The sequence below is a fragment of the Barbatula barbatula genome, assembly GCF_947034865.1.
Source record: "Barbatula barbatula genome assembly, chromosome: 2".
Lineage (NCBI taxonomy): Eukaryota > Metazoa > Chordata > Actinopteri > Cypriniformes > Nemacheilidae > Barbatula > Barbatula barbatula.
In genome coordinates, this window is record NC_136767.1 from 21,679,490 (window position 1) to 21,692,528 (window position 13,039).

Here is a 13,039-nt window from a genome sequence, read left to right on the forward strand (position 1 = left end):
ACATCCTAGTCAATAATAAAGATATCAAGATTCTGTTTTCACAGAATATTCTTTATATTATGTAGAATCATTATATGTAGAAACCTTTTATTGGCAAATCCACTGTTCCCGATCAAACACAACACGATAATATTAAAGCGCCAAGCAATTTGTATGTCCACACTTAATCCCCCAAAAAAGGAATGTGGTGAGACACAATCAATTACAAAACACAGCCAAATAGAACAGTTCATTTCTGTTCATGTACTCTTGCAAAATCTCTGATTAACATTGAAAAAATACCTTTTATTACGTGTCATGACATGTCTGGTAAGGACACTGAGTACTGTGTGTATTTTCATCTCCAGCCTTGTTTCAGCAGAGGGAGGAGTTAGCCATTGGTTGCAATTTGCAAACTCGTCGCCACAAGATGACGCCAAATTTCATACACTGGACCTTTACATTTAAACATTTACATTGTCATTTAGCAGACGCTTTTATCCAAAGCAACTTACAGAAAGTAAGTAAAAAAAAATATATATTTCTCATAAAAATCTGTTTGAAATGCCATGTTATGAACTCATAACTCAAATGTCCTTTGAATTTCATGGGCTTAAAAAAACAAAAAAGTATGTTTATAACTGAAAACGATTACAATAAGTACAAAATTAAAGCTGTGGGGAATACTCCTAAGCCTTTGTGCTTGAATAATTGAATTCTGTCTGCTTGGTCACGGAGCTGGGAATTTATAAGGGCATGTAAATAGTCGTTATTAAGAATTCATAGAGGTTTAAGCTCTATTTATTATGTTTTCTTGTCATTTCTTTTTGTGTGCTGTAAGTTCTTATAAACATCATTAACTGACAGCCCAGGGAAATTAAAGCCATATAAAGGAAAAGCAAGAAAACAAGTAAATCATCATTTCGGCACGAAGCGGCAGAGAAACAGATGGATGATTATTCTTGTGACTGACCCTTCAAACAGTCTCATCATAACCCCATTGTCATCAACTTGACTGAATAGAAGAGAGACACTCGTCACACACTCCACGCCAAAGGGAAAGCGTTTCCCTTCTAACTTATATTCAGAGGATAAAAGCACTTACATCACGTTCAGATCATTCCTGCATTCCTTTATCATCGGCAATTAACAGTGTTCTGGGATTAATGAACAGGTGTGGGCCTGTGGGAGAGCAGCAGAGCAGAGCAAAGCCCCATCAGTCCCTCTCCTCAGCCTGATGAGTACAAGTTGCTGTTATGACTGTAATTCAAAAAGCATGTTAGAGCCAGCTCCTCCAACCAACGCTTAAATAATGCAGAATGAGATAAAGACAGAGACGGATAGACAGAGAAAGAGAGCGAGACAGAGAGGGATACAACGCATCTTCATGTGCTGTCATCATTGTGCCTAAAATGAGTACGGTTACATAAAGTGTCTATTTTTAGCAGCACACAGACTTCAAAAGCAACTGCCTCTCCGCTGGTATAGCGATCCAGAAAGAGTGCAATTTACTTTTCCATTCTGAACCTCTTCCTCCTACCTTTATCTCACTCTATATCATTTCACTCAAGTGATATTTATTGATCTGTGAGTCCTTCTGCCATGATATTCTAGGGCTCGCAGGAACGCTATGCTGTTTACACACATACACCTACACACGCACGACAGCCAGACGTCTATGCGGCAGAGCTGGCATTCGTCGTACACTGCGCTAAAGCAGGACTATAGATATATTATTAATCTGCTATTCTGTTTACTGTTTACTCAAATAGTGAAACGCCCTCAGCGATTTTAGCTCTATCGGTGCCTTAAGGTCACTGAATGGCATTTTAAAGTATGTATTTTCAATTATGTATTCATACATAAAAATGGTGCATGTCCTCCCCGTCATATAATAATACACAATAATGCATAATTGAACCTTCGCAAGCAGTTTGATGGACAAGCGATCTGACCAATCATAACGCTGATATTATTTGCCTCATTCACATTATATGCCTATGTGAAGGGAGAATAGCGGAGTTCACATCACAACTATACCAATACAGATACGAAACACAATATTGTTGGAATCAGGGTCAAATGTGTATTAAAAATCTCTTCAAGAACATGCTTTAGGTAGACAAGTTCATTTCGGGGTTAATATTTCAGTGTTTCCTTGATATCTGCAAAAATTGGCTACAATACACAACACGATTAGCATCAATACTTAACACATAAGCTTGAGACCAACGTTTTTGTCTATTGAGAACAATTGGGTGTTTTGTTGAGGAGAGAGAGAAAGTATCAAGGGACAATAAAAACTGTGTACAAAAGATTCATTCCTACACTTGCAAACTGAATAGAGCAGAATTGTTAGATCTCCACACTGATCCACTTCAAGCAATTCCTTTATTAAAGGGGGGTGTATCATGCATTCTGACTTATTTACAATGTTAAAAGTTATGTCTTCTAATGCTTAACATGGTCAACTTGTCAAAAAACAATTGGACGTATCACGTAGTATTTCTGTGCTCGATACACTCCCCCAATCTTCGTGCAGGTTTTTTCGAACATGAAAAATCGTTACGTAACAACTTTTCTTAGTCCCTTATTGGACAATTCTCACGGAAAAGCATGCAGCACGTCCACGCACCAACCAAGGAGAGCGGGGGAAGGAGCATGCGCACAAGTCACTTTCACTTGTGTGCGGGAGAGAGCACTATGTTCTTTTGAGGGTTATGTGCTGAAACTGAAAAAGGGCACCCCTCCCTTTAATGGTGACATCTTAATGACAAATTAAATCAGACAAATAATAGTCTCAAAACCTTTAGATTTACTCACTGTTAATACCAGTGAGTCCAACAGGTAGGAAATATAAAGAAATTGAATGAAGTTCTCAAACACTTTACAGTCTTTACTGCTAAATTCTAAAATAATACAGAATAATACTCATTAAAGCTACAAAACACATTCATTTCTTCTTTTCTTTTGTTCTTAGATTATCATTAGTGACAGGAGTCTAGCGGCAAGTTTAAGAATGTGGCCCCCTTAAGAGCTGAAGCTCTGCGCAGATCTGACACGTTCCCCAATTTGCTTTGTGCTTACTAAAAATACTAAACAAAAAGTACTTTAAGGCATAATGTTGTGTACTTTTGTTCATTCAAGCACGAAGGAGACGTATTACTGGTGCGCTGTCTGACACATTCTGTAAGTGATCATTGATGCAGCCTATAACCCTTGTATACTCGGTGTACACACACCAGACGGGACCGCTGTAGCGTTGCGTTGTGCCGCACAGCTAGCTATCTCTATACTGTACGCTTCAAAACAACCGTTTAAAATCACGCCTAAATCGATTAAAGGCGTTTACGTGAATAAGAGCGTTATTGTATAATGTAACACTAGAAGAAGTATGACAGAAAATGGCATTACATATTTTGAAAGCGTTATTCTGAAAAGGGAAACCCCATCACATGGTGAAATTGTACATATTTACAAGTTTTGATTACATATAAAAAGCTGGTTTCAAGCCCCTTCCATATAAAAGTTCTTACAGCTTGAACATGAATTAACCATGCAAACATACAATACGATTGATTAATAAAGTCACCAATCATAAATGAAAAAAGCTATCTAAAAAGCTAAATATTGTTTTTTTAACCAAGGATCACTCGGTGGCTTTTTTCAAACTCAAATGCAGATAAGGTTACAGGGTTTTTAACCAGCGAATGTGCAAATGTGCTTTTTTTCTGTCATCATTAAAACGCCGACATATCCATTTTAATCGAAAGGTTTCAACATTGTTGTAGCTATATGGGGGCTGGGTTCCTGTGTGCCACCATTGCAGGCAAATGCTAACGTTAGCCCTGTGGTCCCAAATGTCTCAGACCTCAAATACAGTAGTCAACATTTGAAGTGGATCAAAAAGGTTCTTTAAAGTTGTCCTAAGATGAGAACAATACCCATTCTTGTCTCAGGACAACTTTGATCCACTACAAATGTTGACTACTGTACATGAATCTTAACATTTAGTGAGAATGTAGATTTACTGTAGTCACAAACTCTTTTTAACCTTTCATTTGCTAAATACTTGTAAAACAGGCAGACAGACGTAAAGGGGACAAATAGCATTGATTTAATGTAAATAAAAACACACCTTAAAATGTGTATTCAGAGTTTAAGGGCAAAAAAGGCATGTGTTCTCCACAGGTTGAGCCCTATCTGTGCACGTGCCTGGATGGAGAAGTGGTCCCAGCGTTAAAAGATCCTGGACATGAACTGCATGCTGTAAGTGAAGAAACTGATGTGTGTGTATTCTTGGCAATGTGTGCGCACGTACTTTAGATATACAATACATAAACTGTCTGAGTTATCGCCGCTTTAATAAGGAACATGATATTATAGTTTGTGACATATACTGTCACTAAAGCTAAAGCATTTTCCACTGAGAAAAGTTCCAGATTTTGGGTGTGAACAGAATTTATAGATGACCAACAAATATGCTTTCACAAGTCTGTAAGAGAGATGCATATTAAGAGAGACCATTCACCAGACAATTGTGACTTGAAAAAATCTGATTTCTGTATTTGTGTGTTATTGCTTTACAGTCTTGTTCAAACAAGCCTCAGGTTCCACATAAACCTATACAAATAATCTGGGTGGGCAGGACAGGAGTGTTTGTTCTAACTAAGCACTGATTCCTTTAGCTGCCTTATCAGTAAATCACTCCATTAGTGTCCAGACAAAGCAAACAATTCAAGGGGAAGTCATTTGATATTTAATCAGAGAATGTCAGACGGACACCCTGCAGCAAGTCAAATGACATCTGAAATCTTCAATTATTGCTATCGAAAGCCGCACTAGCCGCTCCACTTATTCAGCGTGTGGTGTTTATTATAATGTAAAGGTTCAAATAATAGTATTCTATCTATCAAAATGTAGGACAAATTTAGTTAATGTTAAAAATAAGTGAAAGGTCATGCAAAACGTAAAACATACAGCATAACTAAGCACCAAAAGCGGCTATATACAAGATGCGGTAGTACATGTTGGTTTGTGTATTTGGGTTTCAGAAGCAGTTGGTTAAACAGCCCCAACAGTCCCTCCACCATGCCTTGGAAACTACATTGATGAGTCTTGTAGCTCTAACTGACTCCATTGCTCTTCACTTTCACATAATGACCTTGACGGGACACAGTTCAGATAACACAACCCCCTGTTCTCTGGAAGGAGATGAAGGGTGTTGAGATGACAGACATGATTTCATTTATATGCCCCCTGCCAAGCATACAGCAAGAAAATAAATCGTAGTTTTTAGAGCCGCAGAAAACCGCCCAGATCATTTTGTGTCACTCTCAATCCATTTCATTTACTCTACGTGTAAATACTCGAATCCCCTGCCTAGTAGTTACAAATGTGGTTTAGTTGCATGTTAGAAGGATTAAACACTACAGGTGCACGTCTGAAGCTAGCATAATATATTGGCATATAAAATGATCAAGGATCATAAAGAACCCAAAGTGAAGAAGAAAACATACATTAATCACTCTGTTCTGCGTGTTTGATCAAATCAATGTGGATACTCTGATCCAGTGCACAGCATTGCATCTTGGGACTTGCGAATGCAGATAAAAAAATGCGAATACATTAAAGCCTGATAAGGCCATTATCTTCAAGTCAAGTACAAAAAAAATAGAAGCATACTGGATTAAATAATATGCAGAGAGATAAATGATGTCTTTAATGTGACCATTAGGGTGGATGTCTCGTAATCCAATTTGGAAGTGATACATTTCTTTTAAAGTCAAAAGATCCTAAAACTTAATATCCAATGAATATTTAAAATAAATATTCAGAGTTAAACACACCTGAAGCCATATCGGCAATAATAACTGAAAAGTATTTCCATATATTTCTGTGTATATAGGATGCATAAAGGTTCCTCTTAATGTGTTTACTAGCATGACAAATGATTACATATGCACAAGCAAGCTTAGTGATATTTCCATAAGAAGCAATAAACCTTTAAGAGGACGAGAACCCTAGTTCCCACAACACCCCGCCTGTATGGTCAATGCAGCAGTCACTTCTCCATTATGCTAATGTGATGGGACCCCTAGAGATGCACTGGAACACAGTCTAGGAACACAGTCTAGAAATAAACCACCAAAGCAAAGGACCTGCTCATCATCTCCTCACTCCGAGACCCAGTTAGTTCAGGAAAAGCTAAAACGGGTTTCTAGGCTAGAAACACATTTGGGTGTGTGTGACGGATACCCTCAGTCAGAGAGTGAATTTGATGGTTACAGTATTAGAAATTAATTTGAAAATTTCACTACAAGACTACTTTACCTTCTTGTCATTTCAAACCTGTTTAACTTCCTTTCTACTGCAGAACACAAAAGAAGATGTTCTGAAGAATGTTGGTAACAGAACAACTGTGGTACCCATTCTGATTTTATTGAGTGGACACAAAACCAGTCAAGGTCAATGTGTACCGCCGTTGTTTGGTTCCCAACATTCTTCCCAAAATCTTTTTTTTTTGTTCTGCGGAAGAAGGAAAATCATACAGGTTTGGAAATGATGACAGACGTAAATGATGACAGAATTTTCATTTTTGTGGCAATGTATATAAATGGAACTAAACATCTATAATTGTCCCTACAATCTGAAAGCTTCTGTATTGTATGGAGAGAATTATGAGTGAATTTGCTTTTAAACCGTGGCATTCAGCAGTGAAAAGACAATCAAATTTACTTGAAGTGTCTCTATGGCTCATGCAAGATTCACACCCTAATTCCAATAGATCTAATTGCGCACAATTAAATTGATTCTCACATCTCATCTTGATCACATCCTGTGTCTGCTAATCTTTCCTTCCATCTGTGAAATACTCCGTCTTCCTCGTAAGCCCAACCAACGGCAACCGCGGCTCGGTAATTCATTTTAATCCAGTACAACTGCAGTGCTCATCAGGCTATGAATATGTAAGTCAGCCCAGGCCGCAGCCTGCCGCAATTCTCCTGAAACAAAGAGATCTGATTCCACGAAAGAAAGTTCGCTCCTTGCATCCCTGTCAGCCTCGTGGTAATGGTTGTGAGTGTTATTGATGCTCTTCCAGTGTTGGATAAGACAGGTAATAAAATAAAGAAATTAGAAATGCCCAAAGCCGAAGCAGATACCATCATATCACAGCTGATGCAACAGAAAGAGAAAGAGAGATTGACTGCAGGGTTAGATGTGGATATATGAGGATTCTGTCATGAGTGTGATGTTGGAATAAAGCGGTCATTACACCAGTGACAGTTTTAATGTGCGTGTACACGTGTTGTGAATGTGTCACAGGATGATTTAATGAGCTCAGCTTTCAGCATGTTTTCTCTTTTCTGCTCACATGGATTAAATATGTTTGCAGTCAGGAATTTTCACTTCAGAACGGAGACAGTTGTTTTCTGTGTCTAAACACAGAATAAGCCTTTTTGGTTTGAACAGCAAATGTTTTAAGCGAGCAGATGGATCTTGAAGTATTGATACTTGATACTGATGTTGTTTCAAGGAGAAATCTGTCCTCTTTTATCTATATTTAGCTTTTTTTTCCAACTCTTCTGGCTTTGTGACAATATTGGCAGAAGACATTGTAGCTCTTGTTTGTCAAATTGCTTCTAACCAAGTTAACAGGGAAGGCTCCCACAACTTTGATTAACGTTTTTTCAAAGGTATTTAAAGGTTAGGACAGAACTTTCAGAAAAATAATGTTTATAGTATGTTCTAATAATGTTATTAATGGTTCATTTACATACTCATAACATGAAGAGAAAACATTCTTATGACAACATTCGTTGCAATGTTATTTTTATGTTATTTGTATACAATTGAGGTTCTTGTAGTTGTAAGAGAAAACATTCCCATAACATAAAATATAGGTGTTTCAAAGGCAGAGAGATATATATATAAGGTTCTCTATATAATGTTTTGGTGGTAGATCGGGATGTTCCTGTAACGTTCAGATCACATAACCCAGAAGAAAACGTTAAATTAAAAGAAATTACCGTCATGACAGCTATAAAAGATCAAAGGGAATGTTTGTCCAGCGTTTGCATAATCATTAAGAAACGTTCTCATAACATAAAATATGGGTGTTTCAAACATAGAAAGAACATTAAAATAAAGTTCTTATAACATTTTGACAATGATCGATAGTTAGTGGACAACGGTGGACAGTTTGAACGTTTACTAAAATTCAGAAATTACGTTTTTAACATTTTTGTTAACTGGGAAGTCATTGTGGATAAAATTGCCTGACTTTTAGTCTTTTAGCATGCAGTAATACTGCAGAAGTCATAAGTCCGACAAATAGCATATTGATTTACAGTTTATGTGAACGGACTACATCACTATTTGCATTTACAGGAATACATACACTTGGTCCAAATGGTATTTGCTGTTGTTTACCATTCTTGCAGTGCAAATAGCACCTAGCATTTGACAGTTTAAATAATCACTTCCTTATATTTTTGCCTTTAAATATAACTTGAAATGGCTGTAATTGCCTCTTCAAGGGTCATATGTTGCAAAAATTATTTAATGGTTATATTAGTATTAACAATGCTACTTGCATCAGTAATTAGTAGTCCTATGTATCAGATTAAAATCAAATGTTTATTTGGATGCTAGTCCTGTGGATGAGGCAGTGTGGATGAGGCTGGGTTATGAAGCGTGCTGTTATTGATGAAAATAATGACGCCTGAGCGTCCCTTTGACTTCCCAGCCCCCTCTATTACTCCAGGCATAGGATGACAAAGGGAAGTCCACAGGTCACATGACAGGCGGGAGAGGTCAAACACTGGCTCACTTCCTGTTGACCTCGCGTTGTCCCCTCCAGTGCATGGCACCATTGTGTAATGGGTTATTTGATGCAATACAGTGTTATAAGGGGTTTATGTCTGTTCATAAATGTTTAAAATACTCCAGTATTGTAAAGATGTGTGGTGATGGTAATATGGTGTGCATATATATGTATACACACACAGTAAATTATGTCATGTTGAAGGTATAGATAACCCAAAGCCGGAATATTCTATCATTGACTCATGTCATTCCAAATGTACTGACTTTTTGTGGAACACAAAGTGAGAAAAGAAGACTGGAGTGTTCAGTCTTTTTCTAGCGTTTTGGGTGAGCTGTACCTTCAAGAACATTCTGTACGGGGGTTTTCTTTATAGATAAAAACAAATTACACAAGCATGATTACTAATCAAGGTATTCATGAGTCAGCCTTTAGGGAAAGGTTTGTGTACATGCCTTTTGCAATGTCAGCATGACCCATAATGATCTACATTGATGCATTTACATAAGCATAAGCATAACTGAAGCATCTTTCCCCTTTCATGACTGTATTCATCTTCACTGGCTTTATTGTGAATATGTTCTTTCAATTGAGTAATCTATTTGATATGTGAGTGGATGTAATCATCAAGCAATTAGTTACAAGTTACAAAGGGCTTTGTGATCTCATTGTAGTCAACTCTACATCTTGCGACACCGATTTGAGCACTGCCAATAATCTTCAGAATATTCTCAACGTCAGCATAATAGAACTTCACTGACAATCAAACTTCACGCAAAAAAGCTTTAAATATGCCACTGATATTGTCTAACAGATTGTTTCTGCCACCCTCTTGTTTGAGCAACCTGACTGGCCTAGACATCATAACATTGTCCCAACCAATGGTGCAAATTTGGGATGGGATATGTTTGTCTGTCTATTGCCAGATGTGTGAATCATTTCTTGCAATTCTGGTAAATCACACACTTCACTTTTATCAATAGCAACCGCAACCATCAGCAAAGTTCCTCACGTGTATTGATCTTCTGCAGGGAGATGTGTTTCTCAAGCTGCCTTCGTAGTTTGACCTCCGCTCCGTATTTTCCGGTGGTGCCGTTATCAGCCAGAATGAAGTGCGAGTGTAGACTATTGAGCACAGTGAGCTTACTCAGAGGGTTAGACATCGTCTGATATGGACGGACCACCTGCAAGACACACCGCATGAAGAAGGGAAAGAGTTAAGTGTGCAGGGATGGTCAGAATATGAACAATTTCACAGATGATGTTTTTCAAAAAGCAGAGTGACATTGCAATAAGATGGGTGACATGTGTAAGTAGACTCGATCAGTGGACAGCAAATACATTCTGACCAAAGTCAGAAACAAGATTAATAACGTCAAGAAACACTGAACAGTGTAGTGAAAAACTTAATTTAGGTGAACTATCCCTTTATTCTGAACTACATACCTGTTATTTTCAACTAAGGACCCTACATACACATTCAGATATGAAACATTCAGTACGACATTTACGTGGAATATATTTAAGTTTGTCATGATGTCACAGCCTTGTCTTGGAGTTTGAAATGTTCACTTTATGTCTTATAAGACCAGACCGGAGAGAAAGAAGCATGTGGGCAGGGCAAGAGAGAGAAAGGAGCAAAATGGTAAAAAGAAAGAGCATAAGAGCCAGACTGGATAGAAATCAGATTACTGTATCAATAAAGAATGATTCTATCTCTCTGTCTCAGTTCTGCATCTGTCCTCGGAGACTCATGCACAAGCTGAGGTGAAACAGAGTAGATATATGTAGTTGCTCTCACATTTATTATTTACAGAATTCCACATGACACTGAATCCATTCAGAGAATACACAGAGAATACGTTATACTGTTGTGGTGTTGACAATCCCTATCGTGAATAATGAGGTCTGTGAGTGTATGAAATCAGACCGTGTCCAATCCGTCGGACCATGTGCTTTTGTTGACCATTTAGCAAAGTCAGTGTCATGATCATGTCACTTACATCTTTGCCCACCAGGTCTTCCTGGTTCTCCACAATACCCCAGGGGGCAATGCCTATAGTGCAGATTTTTCCTCTGGATTTGGAAGCATGGTCTTTAAGAGCATCACCAACATGCCTAATGACTCCTGTGGTGGGAGAGTGGGTATGATGGAGGACATAACAGAATCTCAATATGAGCATTATAACCAAAACATTAAGGACATCAAACATGCAGTTATGTATATGTGAATGTATTATTTCATAGCCATTCATGTTTTAGAAATCAGCTCAGTCTTTTCTTTTGACAAGCTTTTATTATCATCTCATTGTACTGTAATAAGTGTAATCTAAGGCTCTTCAATAAACTGAACCTTCGGGTACAATGGCCAATATTTGATATACTGTATTGATATAATATTTCCTTCCATCTAAATGACTTCAAATACACAATTAAATCTATACAACATATGCCAATTAACTTTATATACTGTACAGTACCAGTCAAAAGTTTAGGAACGCTTCACTGAAATGTTTCTAAGGTCTTACACATATTTTTCTCTTATATAGTTGTGTCAACATATCACTTTGTTTAATAAGGAAACAACATTATAATAAAAAAATATATTTTTAAATGGATGACTTAGACCTAATAATTAAGAAAAAACAGCCAATAAGATCTCTGAAGGGATTGGGAAGTCCTTCAATACTCAATACTTTTCAGGATGAGACCTCAAGAAGGTGAATCATAAAAGTTTCTAGTCAAATGGTGGCAACTTTGAAGATGCTAATATATAATACAGTTTTTAGTTAATTTAGATGATTTTAGTCACAACATAACTCCCTAATCCTTATTTCATAGTTTTGAGTTTACTATTATTCTAATTGGTACTATATTTGTAAAAACCTCCAAATGTCTATGTGACAAAAAGACATACCAGTGTTAACTCCTCCAGTGAAGATCCAGGCCCCGGTGGTCATGGCAGCTTTGATGAGACCTTTGCCAAAGACCTGCTTGAGTTTGGGCTGCAGCTCAAAGTTCTGGAGACCTCCATGAACAGAAATGAGCAGCTTTGGAAGTTCCAGCTGCCACTCCTTTGTCATCAGATGCAGGAGTAAATCTGGCTTTGTGTCATAAGACACTCGGACATACTGAAAACATAGAAAAGTGCCTTAAAACGGTAAGACCGCTTACAGAAGTACACCAACAATTTAATATGAAGGAGTACACATAACAACCCATGAGACTGCAAAAGTAACATATTACTTTTAGAGAGAGTTTAAAACTTGATCTGGCTAAATGTTTATTATAGAATTCAATTCTGAAAGGTTTAAGAATATTTAATAAGAGTTACGTAATGCCATCGTTTTAATATTGTAGCCTCAAACTCTCCTTAATGAGAGATATGAATGCTTCTACCATTGCTTTGTTGCTGTGTCCTCCCCCCTGGAACTCGATGGTACCGAAGGCATCGGTGGGACTGAGCTGTGTGTGCTTGCTGATGGACCATTTCTCTGACAAGCTGTCATTCTTTGGCACACGCTCTGACTTCTCATTCTGATTGGTTGAGATGCTGGGGGGCAGGCCGACATGTTGACCAATAAGACGGCCACAACAACACCTGTTGCAGAAGACAGAAGCAGTAAAAAGAATGTAAAAACTATTTTTCCTTTCACTAGATTTTTATTGTCATTAAAAGTTTTAAGAGCTTCAAAACCGCTAGATGTCACTCAATTTCATACACTGGTCCTTTAAAATCACTTTATTCCATAGTGTATTGTATGATGTTTTGTTTACAATTTAATTTTAAATTCTTTATTGAAAATTTGTTTATAAGAAGTGTTTCCCAGATAGATAGCAGTTTTAAAAGAGGCCGCGTTCATTTCTATTACATTGTTAAAGAATAATTATCTGTTTAATAATTAATGGTATTCTTCATTATGACTCAGTTTAATTACATATCCTTTTATCAGTGTAAATGTCCAATCCATCTGTCTAAGGTATACCTAACAGACTACGGCAGCAGTAGTAGTACTTACCTATGGGGGTCTTTGGTGCTTACAATAATGTGCACACATTCTCTCTTGCTGAATGCTCTTTCTATCCATGATTTCTGTGCCTGGGGAGAAACACAATAGGTCTAAGTAACAGAAATCAGTAGAGGGAGAAATACCAGTTTCTTGCATCCCCCTGTGAAACCAGTAGCTCGAAATGTCTAAAGTCCACATTCGATCAGTGGTTTCAGTTCTGTTC

The 13,039-nt window shown here is 37.5% G+C and overlaps 1 protein-coding gene across 6 annotated transcripts in view; it reads right to left on the reverse strand.

Annotated features, from left to right (window-relative positions):
* Positions 1–13,039, reverse strand: part of trpm3 (transient receptor potential cation channel, subfamily M, member 3) — a gene marked incomplete at both ends in the record, with an annotated part of 110,066 nt that overhangs the window by 30,627 nt on the left and 66,400 nt on the right. For all 6 annotated transcript variants that reach the window (XM_079477624.1, XM_079477622.1, XM_079477623.1 and 3 more), the window contains 5 exons: positions 9,819–9,990; positions 10,810–10,934; positions 11,724–11,937; positions 12,206–12,407; positions 12,826–12,905. In XM_079477624.1, the coding sequence (XP_079333750.1) occupies positions 9,819–9,990; positions 10,810–10,934; positions 11,724–11,937; positions 12,206–12,407; positions 12,826–12,905 (793 nt within the window). The remainder of the gene's footprint in view (positions 1–9,818; positions 9,991–10,809; positions 10,935–11,723; positions 11,938–12,205; positions 12,408–12,825; positions 12,906–13,039) is intronic.